The following is a 16,848-nucleotide window of genomic DNA, read 5'->3' as shown; positions in this document are numbered from 1 at the left end:
CTTCTTCCTCTTCCCTCGATGCCCAACTCAGTGCCTGACAGTTTTCAGCAAGGGCTTGCTGGTACAACCCGCTGATTGCGGATGCCAGTGAGAAGCTATGAAATTGGAAATTCCACCATTAAGAATATTGGAAATTACGTCATATTTAGAAATATAGGAAGCCAGCTAACACATATATTCCACGAGCAAACACGTATCTGCCTGTGGGTGATGCCGAGCCCTGATGAGAGATGTCCCGCTTTTTTTGTAAAGAGAAAGGAGGGGGAATTAAGGCTGGCAACTGTAAAGCAATGTGCCCACACGTGAAACACTCAGTGATGACTCCTCCCCTGAGCATCTGCAATGGTCCCCTGGCAGTCCTCTGCGAAGGAGAATCAGACATCTCTCTCTGTCCCGGGCCCCCTCCTTCCTGTTTCCCCAATCCCATCGAGGGGGCTTCCTGCACCCCCTGTACTTTCCCGAACACCTGCACAAATTCCATGTCCTGCAGTCCTGCCCACCCTCACCAGCCCCCTAATCTGCAGCCCCAGGCAGGTCCCCTCCTGGCCTGGCCGCTGCACCCCGCTTTCCAGCCTCAGCTCGGACAACGCCTTCACGGATGCTGGTCCTTAACCCGCCACTGTGCCCCGACCACACGCAGGGTGCTCCTTGAGCGCTCTGCCTGCTAAGAGAGAACGTCGCATCTCAGGAGTTTTTTTTTTTGTTTTGACTGCATTTTTTTTTTTTTTTGGCCACACCCACAGGGATGGAACCCACACCACTGCCGTGACAATGCCAGGTCCTTGACCGCTAGGCCACCTGGGAACTCCCTTGACTACATCTTTGAAACGTGACGCTGTCAATCCACAAGGCAGCCTGGTGTCACGTGGAGGAGGGCGCCCGCCTCCCTCCACCCTGCTCGCGCTGGCGTCTATCCGAGCAGCCTGGGTTGGGCTCAAAGGCCCACCTTACCTCTCCCTCCGCTGGCCGGAGCTGTTGCCAGAAATCGTGCAGGAGGACGTGAACGCCCGCTGGAAGGAGGGCGCCGTGGGCATGTCGGCCCGGAGCATCGCGGGTTTGGGTCCAGCGGGGCTCTCTGACATCCCCGCAGAGTGACCGAGAACCTCAGGGCAGCCTCGTGGTTCTGGAGCAAGAAACACGGGCAGACCATAAGCAACAGTGTCACTTGTGACGTTCTCTGCGGCAGGAGACAGTGACCCCGTCCCTCCCAGCACAGCTGCTCCTTGCCTGGCACGTTTCCAAGAGGAGAAACCCGAACCTGTCCCCTGGCGCGGCTTCCCCCATGTTGCTGATGATGGTCGGTGAGTGAGCTCGTTTACAACGGAAAGGGACGGAGCCCAGGGTCACCGCCTGGGGACCCACGTACCCTGACTGACTTGCACGATGACGAAGTAAGCCATGTCCCACTTTAAAGGACAAGGCATCTGTGCAAACCAGCAGGAGGCCCCCACGGAAAAGGGCCGTTTTCCATAAGGTGCCAGCCCAGGGGCTATAGGCTGGGTGGGCCCTTGACCTCCCTTTGTGCCCCAGGCTGGGCCTCGAGCTTTTGGGTGACACGGCCCTGCCCATGGTGTCCCCAGCCCCGAGAGGCCCAGAATAAGAAGCCGAGCACCAGGAAAATCAGCCTGTCTGGCACCTGCACGCCCAGGGGACTTCACACGCTCCACTGAGCAGATGCCCAACCTGCTTTCCGACCACCGTCGCCATCCCTTCCGACACAGGCACCCAAGGCCTGTGGAAGTTCCCAGACCAGGGACTGAATCTGAGCTGCAGCTGCAACCTATGCCAAGCCGCAGCAATGCCAGATCCTTTAACCCACTGCGCCGGGCCGGGGATGGAACTCACACCTCCGCAGCAACCTGAGCCACTACAGCCGGATTCTTAACCTACTGCACCACAGCAGGAACCCCAAACCCACAGATTAAGTCCAGAGCTACCCAGGGATTTTTGCCTGGTAACCAAGACAGAAGCAGCAGCTGGGAAGCCAAAAGATAAGCTGGGATTTTGGCAGGTCCGCGGTGGGGTCTGAAAGAAACAAAACCTAGGAATTCAAGGCACTTAGCTAAGAAGAGAGAACCTTGTAAACACTGCCAAGGTCCCAGGTGAGCCCCTAAAGGCTACAGCCTAGGAAGATGAGCACCAAAACCAAACTGGCCCTAACTGGTCTAAATGGCCTGCCCGAGAGTCAATCATACGCCCTCTGGGGAATTAATCCACCCTCCATGGCTGCCTCTGTCTGCCCATCCACTCATCTGACAACTACCCAGCCCCCCATCCATCCTATTCCTCTATCCAACCATCAACCCATCTGTCTATAATTTTTGGATACAATATCAGATATTTAATTAAAAAAAAACAATCAAGCATGCCAGGTAACAAAACAAAGAAATGAAAAGACAGAAAAAATAAAACAAACAAAACCCACCAACAGCTAAAACAAATACTGGAGTTAAAAGACTTTGAAATAACTAAACTGAAAATGTTTCAGAACAACTAAGAACAGAGAGAAACAGAGAACTGGAGTCCGCTAAGAACAATCAACTGGAAATCCTGGAACTCCAAAATAAAATTAATGCAATTAAGCATGAGGTCAGTGATTTTATCAGCAGGTTAGACATGGCAGAAATAAGTCAGAAGAAAATATGTAGCAAGCACCGAGACGCAAAAGAATGGAAAATACGAAAAAAGAGAAGACACATATAGGACACGATAAAAATTCTAACATATGCAACTGGAGACCAATTGGTAGGGAAACTGAATGAGGCAGAAGCAAAACTGGAAAAGATATTTACTGAGAATTTCCTAGAAGAGACTAAAGAAATCAAGCCACAGGTTTGTTTGCTTTTTTTCAAAATTTAAGTCTTTTTTTTTTTTTTTTTTTTTGTCTTTTTAGGGCCTCACCCAACAAAATATGGAGATTCCCAGGCTAGTGGTTGAATTGGAGCTGTAGCCACTGGTCTACACCACAGCCATAGAAACGCCAGATCAGAGCTGCATCTGAGACCTACACCAGATCCTCAACCCACTGAGCGGGGCCAGGAATCGAACCTGTGTCCTCACAACACTAGTCAGATTTGTTTCTGCTGAGCCACGGCAGGAACTCCTGCCCTTTCTTTTTTAAGTCCATGAAATCTAGGCAGGATAAGTAAAAAGAAAAGTACATGTAGTCCCTTAAAGGAAAATTTATGAAAGTCAATTTAAACATAACATCTGTCCATTTGGGGAGGAGAGTGGGAGCCAAACTCAGTATTAACTTTTTTGAGAAGTTATAGAGAAACCCAGCGCTGTTGTTCTATTTGTACAAACCACACTGTAAGCCCCTGGGGACGGGCACTGCCTTCCACCTTCGGCTGCAAATGCTCAGGCACCACCCGGGGCTGGGCTTGGTCAGTGTCAGCGTCCCAACAAACCTGGGTGCGTGTGTCCTACTGGGACTCACCCAGCCATTCCTAGAGCAGACACAGTCACCCCACCCACAGTAAATGTTCTGCAGGAAATGCTGGGTAATGGGGATTCGTTAATCAGCCAGATGGTCTTCAAAGGCCGCCCTTCAGCCCCTCGATTGAGGCTGGGATAGAAAAACAACGATGCGGGCTTCAGACAGCCGCTGCACCCGCACTGCTCTTCCCGGTAATTAATCTTCAGGACGCCTGCTTGACCTCATTTCCGCTTTATTTATTTCTGTATTTATTTCACTTTTTTGCTTTTTAGGGCTGCACCTGTGGCATATGCAAGTTCCCAGGCTAGGGGTCAAATTGGAGCGACAGCTGCCAGCCTACACCACAGCCACAGCAATGGAGGATCCGAGCTGCACTGCAACCTACACCACAGCTCATGGCAACGCCAGATCCCCGACCCACAGATGGAGGCCAGGGGTCAAATCTGCATCCTCATGGTTCGTAGCCGAGTTCGTTCCTGCTGAGCCACAACAGGAACTCCCTCATTCTCCATTTCAGATGTACCTGCTGAGCACCAGCTACCCGTCAGCCGGGTGCTGGAGGCTGTGGGAAAGCGAGCACCTGGCTGATCCTGCCTTCCAAGGAAGCATTCTGTCTAAAAGAGGAGGCTCGACTTAGCAGCTCATTGAAGAACATGTGAGGTGCAACCAGAGACCTGCAGGCAGAATCATTTCTGTTTGGAGAGAGTGGAAGGCTTCCTGGAGGAAGTGGCATTTGCTAGCTCTGTGCTCACAAGGCAGGAACCACCCTCAACCCCCGCCCCCTTCACTGCTGACCCACCACTGAGCTGGCAGCTGGTGGGAGCTTCAGGTCAGCCGTGCCATGAAGTGATGAATGAGGTGGCTGAGGCGCAGAGGCTAAGGGCAAAGTCCAGGGCGCAGTGTGGAAATACAGTTCAGGGGGCTGGCCCGAGGAGAGGGAGGACAGGGGCACCCACCGGCCCCCAGATCCCACGTCGAGGAGCAGCACTGAACTCTGGGAATCAGAAAACCAGTTTATCTATCAAGTCTAGCGCAGCCACTTTAGGGTTATTTGAACATTTCACAGGCCACGTGTGAGAGACCGTGGCACTGGGCGCGCACGCAGCATCTGCTTGCAGGGTCGGGTCTCAGTTACCCAGGCTGCCCCCGTGGTCCCCGCGCAGGGACACGGGCTGCATGTCAGGGCTGCAGCCATCTCCGGGATCCCACACCACACGCACAGCCAACATTCCCACCACGGGAGAAGAGGCCGAGGGGAATCAGACCCCGCTTTGTGTCGTTACCACATTGCCTGTTCCAGAAAACAGCAAGCGCAGTGCTTCCCATCAAAGCGGCTTTGTTCCTAACTCCGTTCGAGCCAACTCTGGGGCATGCACGGGGTTGTGTGCCCTCTGGTCAGATCACTCCCTGCCCCGGGCACAGGACTTCACCCCCTCAGGGGGGCCGCCGAGGACCTCGGAGTGGAAGGCATTGGCTTCCTGGCTCCTCCATGTCCCAGAGATGCAACAAGCACTAGGAGTGGGGCCTCATGGGCAATGAGAGGGTGCACCCTTCCCCGAGCAGAGGGGTGCTGCCCACTGTCCGCACTGGGAATCTAAAGACGTAAGAACTGGAGCCCCACACGGCCAGGGAAGGACCCTGAAATCAGAGCCCAAGCACAGCCGGAGGCACCAGTTGCCTGAGTCAAAGCTGCAGACTGCAGACCCTTCTGTGGGATCTGCCCCATTTCTAGAACGTGCACGTCCTAAGAGCAGTGCCCTAAGAGCAAGCAGAGGTGTCCTGGCTGGTTTTTTGTTCAACTCGCACATCTGCAAAGTTAAACGACTGGTGAAACTGCCAAAAGGACGACTGCCAGTGGGCCCCAGGCAGTGGGCCAGGCGCTGTCTTCTCAGCTCTGGAGCCAGGAGGCGGCTCAGGGTGCAGTGACGGCTCTGGAGCAGATGAGGGTGAGTCTGCGGTCTGCCAGGGCTGGGCTGCAGGCACCGTGCAGACCTGGCCCCCAGCTGCCTGCCCGTGAGCGCTGTCCTTGGCTCCTGACACCCAAGAGAGCATATCCCTCCTCCATCAACTACTCGAAGGGCTCCGGGGAAGCCAGACTCTGGCCCACGGCCCCCTGGGGATGTGTCCACGGTGTGGCGGGGAGGGCAGCTAAGGGTCGCACGGACACTGCCTTACGCCCCATGCATGGGCTGTCAGAGCCCTGGGGCCTGACCCGACCTGGGCCTCCGTTAGGTCCCTGGCAGCCTCCAGGCAGAGGGGCAGGTCTGCTCCTCCTCCGGCGTCCTCACACCTCCCTTCCTGCCGACACCCCGAAGGGGCCGGACCTTCAGTGTCTGGAAATGCGACCCCCCCACTTCCTGGTGTTCCCTGTGCAGCTGGTACCCTGGAGCTGAGCGCTGGAAGGAGGGAGCTGGCCTCTCCCTGGGGGCTGCCCTCGGCTTCCCCTTCCAGCACTTCCTGTACCCAGAACAGGGTGAGACAGGCTCGTGGGCGCTTTGCCAAACGGTCTATTTTTATATTCTCGCTGGGGCCGCTGCAGGAGGGTCTGTGGGAAGCTGGGTAACATTTGCTCTCTGCTTGCTACTATTTACATCACATAGAAGGTAACAGGAAGAAAGGGAGCCAGCTCTGCTCGCAGGCCGGGCTCCGGCTCACTGTCCTCCAGACCCTGGTGCCTCCCGCCCGGAGGCTGAGACCGACCCGTGGAGGGACAGGCCAGGCAGAAAACGTGAAGGAGGGGCCTGAACGTCAACGTTCATCCCCGCAAGATGCAGGAACCACTACCTAAACTAACAAAAGTCAGGGCACGCAACGTTTAAAAAAAAAAAATCAACATTTTCCTGTCTTAGTTACATAAAACATCTTACAAATGCATACAAATCATTTGTTCATATATGACTTACTCTTAATGAGGATAAACTGCCATAAAATCTGTTATAGGACCTTTAATGAAACACAAATTTAGCTGAGGTCAAGATCACACTTGCCTAGGGAAGCGAAGCCTCTTGAGTAATTTATTTCACTACCTAAAAGGTCAGTCTCAACCTCTGACCCACAATCAACAGGCAGACTCACAGTAAACTTTTAGAAGTGCATGAGAATATCCATATCTGTAATCTTTTTTTTGCCATTTCTTGGGCCTCTCCCGCTGCTCCCTCGGCATATGGAGGTTCCTAGGCTAGGGGTGTAATCGGAGCTGTAGCCACTGGCCTATGCCAGGGCCACAGCAATGCGGGATCCGAGCCGCGTCCATAACCTACACCACAGCTCACAGCAACGCCGGATCCTTTACCCACTGAGCAAGGGCAGGGATCAAACCCGCAACCTCATGGTTCCTAGTCGGATTCATTAACCACTGCGCCACGACGGGAACTCCCATATCTGTAATCTTTTTATCCATCTAGTCACCGTTCATCCATCAATCCTCCTTCTCCCTGTCTTTCATGTTGTAGCTATTTCTCTCTATTTCCTATCACGAATCTCTCTCTATCTCCATCCCTCCGTCCGGGTGACATCGGGGGATGATGTCATCAACCGGGAAGCTTCCTTCGCCAGCATATGAGAGAGTTCCACAAAACGGAACTCTTTCGTCTCTTTCACTCTATTTCTAGCTGTGAAACTGGGAGCTGCCAGGAAGGGGGTGCACAAGCTCTCCGAGTTCGAGTCTGGGTTCTGCCGCAAGTCATGGACCACCCAACACACTCTCAGCCTCTGGGACCTCAGGCTCTTCATCCTCGGAAGCCCATCAATTAGGACCAGAGAAGATGATTTCCAGGGTCTGTTTCGCTCTAAAGTTACCCTCTACTGTCTCCATTTCCTCTTCCCTCCATTTCCTCTCTTGTGTCCCTTCCTCCATCTCTGCTTCCCTTTGTAAGTTGCTGGTTTCCATCTATGGCCATTTGCTGTCTCCCCTTTTAACGTCTCATTTCAGCTCTTGAGTTTTGCTTTATGGGTACCACAAGGTGTACATAAAATAGTTCAGAGGTAAAATCGACCTTTTTTTTTTCTTTTTTTTTAAGGCCTCACCTGTGGCATATGGAAGTTCCTGGGCCAGGGGTCGGTCAAATCAGAGCTGCAGCTGCTGGCCTACACCACAGCTTGAAGCAATGCTAGATCCCTAACCCACTGAGTGAGGCCAGGGATCGAACGCACACCCTCACAGAGATCACATTCGGTCCTTAACCTGCTGAGCCACAACGGGAACTCCCAAACAGTCCTTTTTCTCTGTCTAGATCTAAATTTAAAGTATTATTTTGGGAAGCTCAACAGTAATATTTTTTAAGGGAACCCATATCTTATAATTCTTCTGTTATTTGTCCATAAACAACAGAGCGTTTAACCAGCCCTCTTGAAAGCCAGGGGAAGACGGACAGGCAGCCAGATATAATGACAATTAAGTAGCGTAAAACCCTGAAAGACTGAAAAGCAAAGTTACGGTAGATGTTCTTGATGAAAATCAAAGTTCTTCTTCTCTGGCCTCACAGACACCCTACAAACAGTAGGAAAGGATCGACGGTCCCCAAAGACAGAGATGTACAGTTTCCTGGCCTCGTGTACACCCCTCTTGTAAGCCCTTAAGTCAAAATCACCTCATATGGAGTTCCCATCGTGGCTCAGCGATAACGAACCCGACTAGTATCCTTAAGGATGCAGGTTCGAGCCCTGGCCTCGCTCAGTGGGTTAAGGATCTGATGTTGCCATGAACTGCAGTGGATCCCGAGTTGCTGTGGCTGTGGTGGAGGCCGACAGCGGCAGCTCTGATTCGACCCCAGCTGGGAATCTCCATAAAAAGATAAAAAAAAAAAAAAAATCACATCATATGAATGTGTTCTATGGGTTAGGTCACCATTTTCAGTAAGTACCAGGAGTGCCCTCCCAAGGACGGACTCTCTCTTCTAGAAGCATTCTCACCCCTGACAGAGCCAGGAGTGCCCCACACAGCAGGACAGCCAGGGCCCCATCCAGTCAGAGACGGGGGACCTTCTGTGAAGTTCTTATCCAAACTCAAATTATCCCTTTCAAAAAATGATGCTGTCAATTAGAATAAAGAATAAAAAAAATGATGCCACCGTGGTCCTTTTCCTCAATACACAGAAGAACCAGAAAACGCAGATACAATAGCTTATTACAATTAGGACTTTGTTTCTTCTGATTCTTTGAAGATGCCCCATTTTTGTTCAGAGGTTTTGCTTCAAACATGCTGGAAAGAAAACACACTTGCCCCCATTTAGTTGGTATTGTGTAGGGAATTCTAATGTAGAAACGGTTTTTCTTCACAATGAGACTTTCCAAAGCAGTTTCTACTCCAGGGATGCCCTAAGCAAGGCCAGTTTCTCAAGTGACTAACGAGGGCTCTTAGCAACCTATGAAGAATGAGCATGTTTCAAAAATGGGCTTTGCTGGGAGCTCGCAAGAAAATAAGCTCCTTCTTTCTTTCCCGCTAGCCTTTAAGGAAGGATGGCATTGGGGCGGGAGGGTCCCGAGGACACCTAAGACCCCCCAGACCCATGGCTGAGGGAGCCTACACATCAGGGGAATGAAGTCCCCTGACACCAAACAGGAGCCAGAACCACCCTCTGCAAAACTCGCTTCCGTCCCCTTCCTTAAAAAGACCGAGGTGAAACATACAAACTACCTTTTACTCTTTTCACCAGTTTTCAGCGTGCAGTTCAGAGGCACTAGGTACAACTCACGTGCTGTGACACCATCAGCACCAACCACCTCCAGAACGCTCGTCATCCTGCAAAACTGAAACTCTGTCCCCACTACACACCAACTCTGCATTCCCCCACCCCCCGCTGCCCTGCACCCAGTCCTGGCTCCCACCATCCCGCTTTCAGTCTCTGTAAATCTGATCCCTCTAAGCACTTCATATAAGTAGAATCATACAGTACTTGTGCTTTCGCGTCTGGCTTCTTTGCTCAAGGGTCATCCATGTGTCACATGCCTAAGACGTGCCTTCCTTTTTAAGGCTGTATAATATTCCACGATACGGCTGGATCACACTGTTTATCCCTTCACCTGAGAATGGACACTGGGGCTGCTCCCACCTGGCCGCCAGTCCTCTCAGCTAACACACGCTTTCGCAGCCTTACACGGAGCTGCTACATATTTTAAGCTAGAGCTGCCGGCATCTTCCCGGGGGACACGGATCCCTCCCAGAGGACGTGGCACTGAGGGCCAGGTCCAAAGGGCCAGGTCTCTACAGTCCCAGGGAGCCGGGTCCATGCGGCTGCTGACCCTGCAGGTCCGTGAGCCGATGGTGTCCCTTCCAGAGAGCTGGGAGGGCTTGTCATCAGGAGTCATGGCCACTCCACACAATGACACCAGGGCGCCACTCCCACGTCCTATCCCGGAGATGAAAGGTGAGGCTCTGTGTCTTCCAGAAATGCCTGCTTTCCTGCTGGGGCTGTGGCCTTTGGAATGTGCCTCCGCTTCTTTCCTCAGCAGATCCCTCAGCAGTACAGCAGTCTTTGATTGTTATCATTTTATGAGAAAACTCCGTGCGTGCGCTACCTCACCCCCACCTGCTCCAGGAAGCGGGACACTGTCCCAAGCCAAGGCCTTCTAAGGAATGCCTCTTCCTCCCTCACTTCATGTCTCTGGATGTTTCGGGCGTCTCTGGATGACTTCCTCAACCAGCTGGTGAAGTTCCTGCAGTGGGGACTTGTACCTGCTTAGCCCTGGTTTCCAGTTGCTCGGCACACAGCGGGTGTTTGTGCAGAGATGTTTGCCAAATGAGCAATGCTAAAAATAGTAAGATTGGGACCTTGCGGTTCTGGCCAAGATGGAGTAGCCTCGTCCCTCCCCTGGCCTGGCATTGACAGCTACCACCCCGGACCGCACACCACCCCAGGCACCAGAACTGTGGCAGCAAGAAGGACCTGGGCACCTGGGCAGGTGAGGAAGGACACCGCGGCGAGTTCCCCGGTCTTGCCTGCTTCCCATAGATCCCAGAACCATCGGACAACAACAGCTCCTGGAAAAGCCTGCTCAGCTAAGCAAACAACTCAAACCAAACAGACAGACAAACCCAAGAGCGGCCTAACAGCAGGAGAGCTTTTTGGCAATACCTGCCCTGTTCCGCCGACCAAACAGCCACCGGACCCCCGCCCCTGGCTCCACCATGGGTTTAGCGAGGCCCAGTGGAAAGCTGATCTTCGTATCACGCCCACCTCACAGGAGGTGCCCCCCATTTCCCCACCAGGGGAAAATGAGCCAGGTGCCTCCCCACCGAGCCTCAGGATCAAGGACAATGGTGCGATCGGACAGGGGCGCTGTCTCCTCCTGTGTCGGCAGGGCTGGCTGGAAGTGCATCTAAACACCTAAATGTCCACGTGGCCATGGAGCTACACCTGGACAGGAGCGCTGCCAAAAAACAAGACCAGAGGAAACCGCATGCAGGGCTCACAACTAACATCAAAAAAGTCCAGGAGAAAACCTAAAACCGTCTCATCACACCAAGAACCAGACCGTGAACCTGCAGGACAACGGGGAACCCACGGGAGCTCCTCAAGGCATGTGCCCTGGGGCAGAGGGACAGGGCCCTGGGTGACATCAGGTCTGCTCTACCCACAACCCCGCCCCTTCCAGGACCAAATCTTCTCCTGGGGGAAACCCTGCCCTCTCACCTTCTCAGAGCTGTCAAGGAGACCCATGGCCTTCTAGAAGCTTCTCTCTGTGCACGCAGTCATGCCAGAAAGCTGGCTGTCCCAGTGATTCTCGGGTTCTCCACCCCGCTGAGTCTTGATTATACCTACCCCAGTCCTTCCACCACATTCCGCTGGCTCCCGCCCTGAGTGTGAAAGCTTTACCTGGCTGTCCTCTCCCTCGTCCCCCTGGCCGCCCCCAGTCTTTTCCGTGGAGACGTCGGACCTGCGCTCCCTGAGGCTCACCGCGGATCAGGTATCAAAGGACACCGCTCCAGGACAAAAGTTCCCTGGTATTTAGCGGCAGAACTGGAAGCTGAACTGGATCTCTAACTTCTTCATCCATGTTTTAAACGTCTGTCTACAGGATAGGAGATGATGGGACCGAAGGAGGAAACAGGACTGCGGCCTGTGAAAGGGAGTCCAGACCCCAGCGCCTCCGTAAACTCTGATTCGGTTAAAGCTCCCCCCCCCCAATACACACACCTTTTTTTCTTGGCCACCTTCGAGGCATGCGGAAGGTCCCAGGTCCAGGGATCAAACCCACACCCCAGCAGTCACTGCAGCCACCACAGTGACAACACCAAATTCTTTTTTTTTTTTTTTGTCTTTTCTAGGGCCGCTCCTGCGGCATATGGAGGTTCCCAGGCTAGGGGTCCAATTGGAGCTGTAGCTGCCAGCCTACACCAGAGCCACAGCAACGCAGGATCTGAGCCGCATCTGCAACCTACACCACAGCTCACAGCAACACCAGATCCTTAACCCACTGAGCAAGGGCAGGGATCGAACCTGCAACCTCATGGTTCCTAGTCAGTTTCGTTAACCACTGTGCCATGACGGGAACTCCGACAACACCAAATTCTTAACCGCCTAGGCCACCAGGGAACTCTGAGGCTACCTTTAAGTCACAAGAAAATGCCTGGAGAAGAGACCGTCTCTGGGGGCCTTTTGCAAAGTGAGTGGGACCCGGGGCTCCTAAGCCATCCCGGACGGACGGCAGGAGACCAGGCTCCACAGTGCCACTTAACACCCGTCAGCCACACACACACAACCCCTGTCGCCACCCAACCTGATTCCAATGCAGCTGAGCGGCTACTGCCTTTGGATCTCATTTTATTATTTTCTCAAAATACAGGGAGGGGAAACTGATGGGTAGGAGGAAAGGCAAAGTGAGCAACAGTCGGAGGATTGTTGATACACGGTCGGTCCTTGATGTGCCAACTGCTGGCCTTCTAAGCTGATCGTGAAACCCAGCGCCGCCCAAGCGCCACTGCTTTCAGAGCAGTGCCGCAGGCCGCATCTGCATGTCCATGACTCCTAAAGCACAGATTTCTCAAAAGATGTTTTAAAAGCCTGGGTAGAGCACACATATCCATCTTCTTTGCAAAGGGAACAATAATGGAAATCAGAATAATAGCTGCTCTGGGCTGAGTGCTAAGCCACAGGCAGGCGTCATCTTTTTTTTTTCCTTTTCTTTTTGGGGCCGCACCTGTGGCATTTGGAGGTTCCCAGGCTAGGGGACAAATCAGAGCTGCAGCTGCCGGCCCACGCCACAGCCACACCAGATCTGAGCTGCATCTGTGACTTACACCACAGCTCACGTCAATGCCAGATCCTTAACCCACTGAGCAAGGCCAGGGATCGAACCGGCATCCTCATGGATACCAGTCAGGTTTGTAACCGCTGAGTCACCACGGGAACTCCCGCAGGCATCACCTGATTTACCCTCATAAAAAGGTTTCTTTGTGCAAATGATGACTCCTATGTTATGGATGAGGAAAGGGAGATGCTGAAAGATGGAGGGGCCTGCTGTGGGAGTTCCCAAGTGTGGAGAAGGCCTGGGGCATCTGGGCATAGCCCTGGGACTGAGGCCACCCCTTGCAAAGAGGGCCTGCAGGGAGCCCCACCTGGAAGCTGGCTCCCAGGATTTATCAGCCACCATCACCAGCAGAGAGAAAAAACCTCTCTCCCCTGATGTAAATGGGCCAAAACGCACTTAAATTCACCCTTGGAGTTAAAAAAGTATTTCCACTCTAACCAAATAATTTCTCATAGATGGACACACATATGGGATTCATGGAAAATTACTATGATGTATATATTGCATTCTAACGACAGGAAACATGTGAACAGACATTGTCTCCCACTCTACTGCGGAGAGATCCCCCAATCCTGGAAGAGAGAACATAGGAGACTTTCAGGCTGGAAAGAATGAGCGGGCGGACCCCCCACGGGTCTGGGCTTGCCTCTCTTAGAGCCACTGTTCCTCCCCCTCCTAACAGCCCCCACCCTTGCAGCCAAGACACACACAGCGCTGAGTCGGCTCAGGGTTAGCAGAATGCAGAACAGCAGCGGAATCCTAGGGGCAAAGATGCCCCCGGGCAGCCACGGAGATCCAGGCGCCCTGCCGGGCCCCTGCCACTGGGGGTGGGTTCAGAGGTAAGAGGCAGACCCAGATGCTCTTCCCTCTAGAGGCTCCAGTAATACGGTGAGCTGGTGATTTCGGGGTGTGTCTCGTTTTAAAGTCCTGGACTCAAACCTTCCCTCTGATTGCTCCAGCAGAAGATGGGACAACAGCAAAACTCATTTTGAAACCCCAACGTTGCTCCTCAGGCTGGCTTGAAGCATTTAGTAAAAGCACCACTCTCCTAAGAAGCAGTAGCACCTAGGTGCAGCCCCAGGGGTCCCTCTGTCCTTGGGGCAGCCCGAGGTCACTCAAGGGGGACTCCGGGGATGCATGGGACAGCCCTGGAACTGGGCAGGCAGGCTTTCTTGGTTGCAGCAAAAGAATGTGCTGTGCTGGGAAGTAGCCCCGGCTCCGGAAAGCCGCACATCTGTAAACCAGGCTTTCCTCTGCCCCAGTGAGTCTCCGCAAAGACAAAGCATGGCTTTCTTTTGGAAGGAGGAGCCCTCCAGGCTCCAGGACAGGGGCGTTTTGTTCCGCAGCCTTAGGACCTGAGGGCTGTCAAGTGACGGGGGACACTGGGAAGAGCCACCCTCCTCCCAAGCCCCATCCTCCGGGCTTCCTGGCCCCGGACCCCGCAGCCCACCTCCTTCCACTCCCCTCCTCCCCTCCCCCACCGCCCCAGAGATCAGGTTTCAGCGTTGCCTGGAGACGTGGCCAGAGGCAGCGCGGAGCTGGGACGCAGCGCAGCCGCTTACCTGGCACCGCAGGGCACCGGTCAGTCCACGGCCGGCCCGGGAAGTGGGGGCCGGCGGAAGGCGCTCCCAGGACTGTCCCCAGCGGCGTCCCCCACCCACCAGGGCAGGGCAACTCTGGGTTCCGGCGTCCCGGGGGAGTCGGGGCGGGACGCGGGGCGGCCACCTCGGAGGAGGCCCATTCAGAGGGCGGCGGGGAGAGCTCGTCCGAGGAAAGAATCCGGGCTTGCTGGGCGGCCGCTGGCTGCGGCGGGCCGCCTGCCCAGTGAGTGCCTCCAGACGGCGGTGGCCCCGCCTCGCTCCACTGCGTGGTTCGCTTCCTTTTCATTTCTTTCCCCTTTTTTCCTTTTCCCTCCCTTTAATCTCTTGCAAACTCCAGGCTGAAACCCCACTCAGCTTTGTTTCAGCCCCAGGGCCAGTGCCACCCAAGGGACAAGCAGCATGGAGCGGGTGACCCCTGGGAAACAGACCCCCCCAAACCAGCCCTGGGGGGTCTCCTGTCCAGGACCTGTGCCTCAAAGCCACTTTCCCTAAAGGCAGACCCCGCTCCCTGAATCTGATGGTCACGGAGGGAAGCCTCCGGGCTCCCCGGTCCCCTCCGCCCCGCCCCTGCCTGGATCCACACCCAGTCCCTTCTGCCTGGATAGGGACACTGTCTCTCATCAGGTTCCAGTCACCAGCTCCAAGGCCCAGGGCAGCCTGGGGGACCTTCCATTGTCACTGTCCTGCTCAAACCCTGCAGGGTTTCCTCCTGGCTGCAGTGGCTCTTGGCACATCTCTCACACCCCATTTACAGAGTCTTTTCCAACACTCGGCCTGTCTCACCTGGCTGGGAGCATCGTCTACCCACAGGCAGGTCTAAACACATTATATCCTTCCCTTCCTCTTCATTGCTCGTTATATCCTTCTCTTCCCTCTATCTGAAAGGCCAGCTCCCTCCACTGCAGCAAACTGGCGAACTCTATATACTCTTCAAAGCCCATTCCAAATAACCCCACATTTTTATAAGACTTGGCACAATATCCCCCATTAGTCAGGTAAGTCCATGCTCCATCCCTCATGGCCTGAAATCTGTACCAAGTCCACAGAGCAGAGCAGAGGGGCTCCGTCTGGTGTGTGGCCTTCAAGACCGAAGCTCCAGGCAGCAGATACGTGCTCACTAGGTTTATATCCACCAAGCGCAGCATAGAGTGAACCCTCACCCCGGCCTCTCCTGCCTTTCTGGTCAGACACAATCCCACTCATCCGTTAAATCATGGCGCTGACGCCACATCCCCTAAAGTCTCCCCTGAAAGAGAAGGTCCCACGTCCCTCTGGGAGACCCCTTTCTTGCCCGTGGGCCAGCATCAGTGCTGCCTGCAGCACACCACCACGGGGCACAAAGCACACGCAGCAGGCTTCCAGGACACGCTCCAACCACACTGCGCTGAGTTACACCTGCCTGGCCCCAGAGTGACCCTCTGACCCACACATCAACCTGGAGAAAGCTGCAGACACCTGCCTCTGACAGGACAGACAGGAGTGCCTGGGACCCTGGGGCCACCCATCTGAGATACAGGCCACGAAGGAACCAAGGACCCTCCGAGCCAGAGGTCGGCGCAGGGCACTTCCTCTGGGGTGTTTCTGTGCCTGCTGGGCAGCAGCCCTGTGCAGGATCTGAGGAAATGCCCGAACACAGCCCAAGGCAGCCTCAGCTGGCAGATGGACAGGCCTTTCCGGCGGCCCAGAGCTTCCCGAGAAGAGAGGAAGGCAGCCGTCTGGCAGCCAGGCCCAGGAAGGGCGGGCACGCCCCAGGGTGGTCCTGCCCCGAAGCCTGGGGCAGCCAGGCTGGGTGGAGGGGAGGGCAGGACCCGCTTTCTGAAATGCTGCCTCTGTGCTGCTGCCTTCAACCCTTCCGTGACCAGGACACTCTTGTGGGGATCTACAGCCACTTAGAACCTTCCAGAAATCCACCCGCCCTTTGTCCTTCTCCTCTCCGCTCAGCTGGAGAAACAGGGACTAAACTGATTCCATGGTTGTGCTCCAAGCAGCAGCAATTTCGAGGAAAAGTCCCTTTCAGAAAACGCATCCCCTCGTACTGTGCTGCCTCCACCTAGCAACCAGGATCTGGGTCAGCAGGGGTGGGTACCCAAGGGGCTCACACCTGGCAGGGCCCCCCACTCACTTGTGGAGTCACAGATCAAGTGCAGGCGGTGTGTCCACGGTCATCGGCCACACCAACCCTCCCCTGCCCACGACGCACCGGCCACCTTGCTCCCTCCACTCCTGGAGCAACGCGTGTGCTCAGCTCCCTTTAAGCAGAAGGCGTCTCTTTCCTACTCACTCACTTATCTACTAACTTGCTAGAAAACCACAGACTTTTATCCAGAACCTTCTCTGTGTTAGGTGCCGGGATGTGATGAGGAGTGAACGTTAGGTCACTCGGTAGCCTGGACGCTAAGAGAGGGGGAAGGGCACGATCTCAGTCCGGGCTGTTGCTGCCTGCAAGGCAGACCCCCCACCGCCTGCCAGGAAGCACAGCCCAGGGCAGGTGACGGGCTGGAGGGCTGCCCCATGGAGGGCCTGGGACCCTGTCCACGCCGACAGGCACTCGGCACCGCT

General features: G+C 54.6%; 1 protein-coding gene across 10 annotated transcripts in view; it reads right to left on the bottom strand.

Moving 5' to 3' along the window:
- Positions 1-16,848, bottom strand: part of TNS3 (tensin 3) — a 231,497-nt gene that overhangs the window by 27,511 nt on the left and 187,138 nt on the right. For all 10 annotated transcript variants that reach the window (XM_021079356.1, XM_021079358.1, XM_021079357.1 and 7 more), the window contains one exon: positions 952-1,123. In XM_021079356.1, the coding sequence (XP_020935015.1) occupies positions 952-1,123 (172 nt within the window). The remainder of the gene's footprint in view (positions 1-951; positions 1,124-16,848) is intronic.

Source organism: Sus scrofa, chromosome 18, assembly GCF_000003025.6.
Source record: "Sus scrofa isolate TJ Tabasco breed Duroc chromosome 18, Sscrofa11.1, whole genome shotgun sequence".
NCBI classification, from domain to species: domain Eukaryota; kingdom Metazoa; phylum Chordata; class Mammalia; order Artiodactyla; family Suidae; genus Sus; species Sus scrofa.
This window is presented reverse-complemented; position numbering and strand designations above follow the sequence as displayed.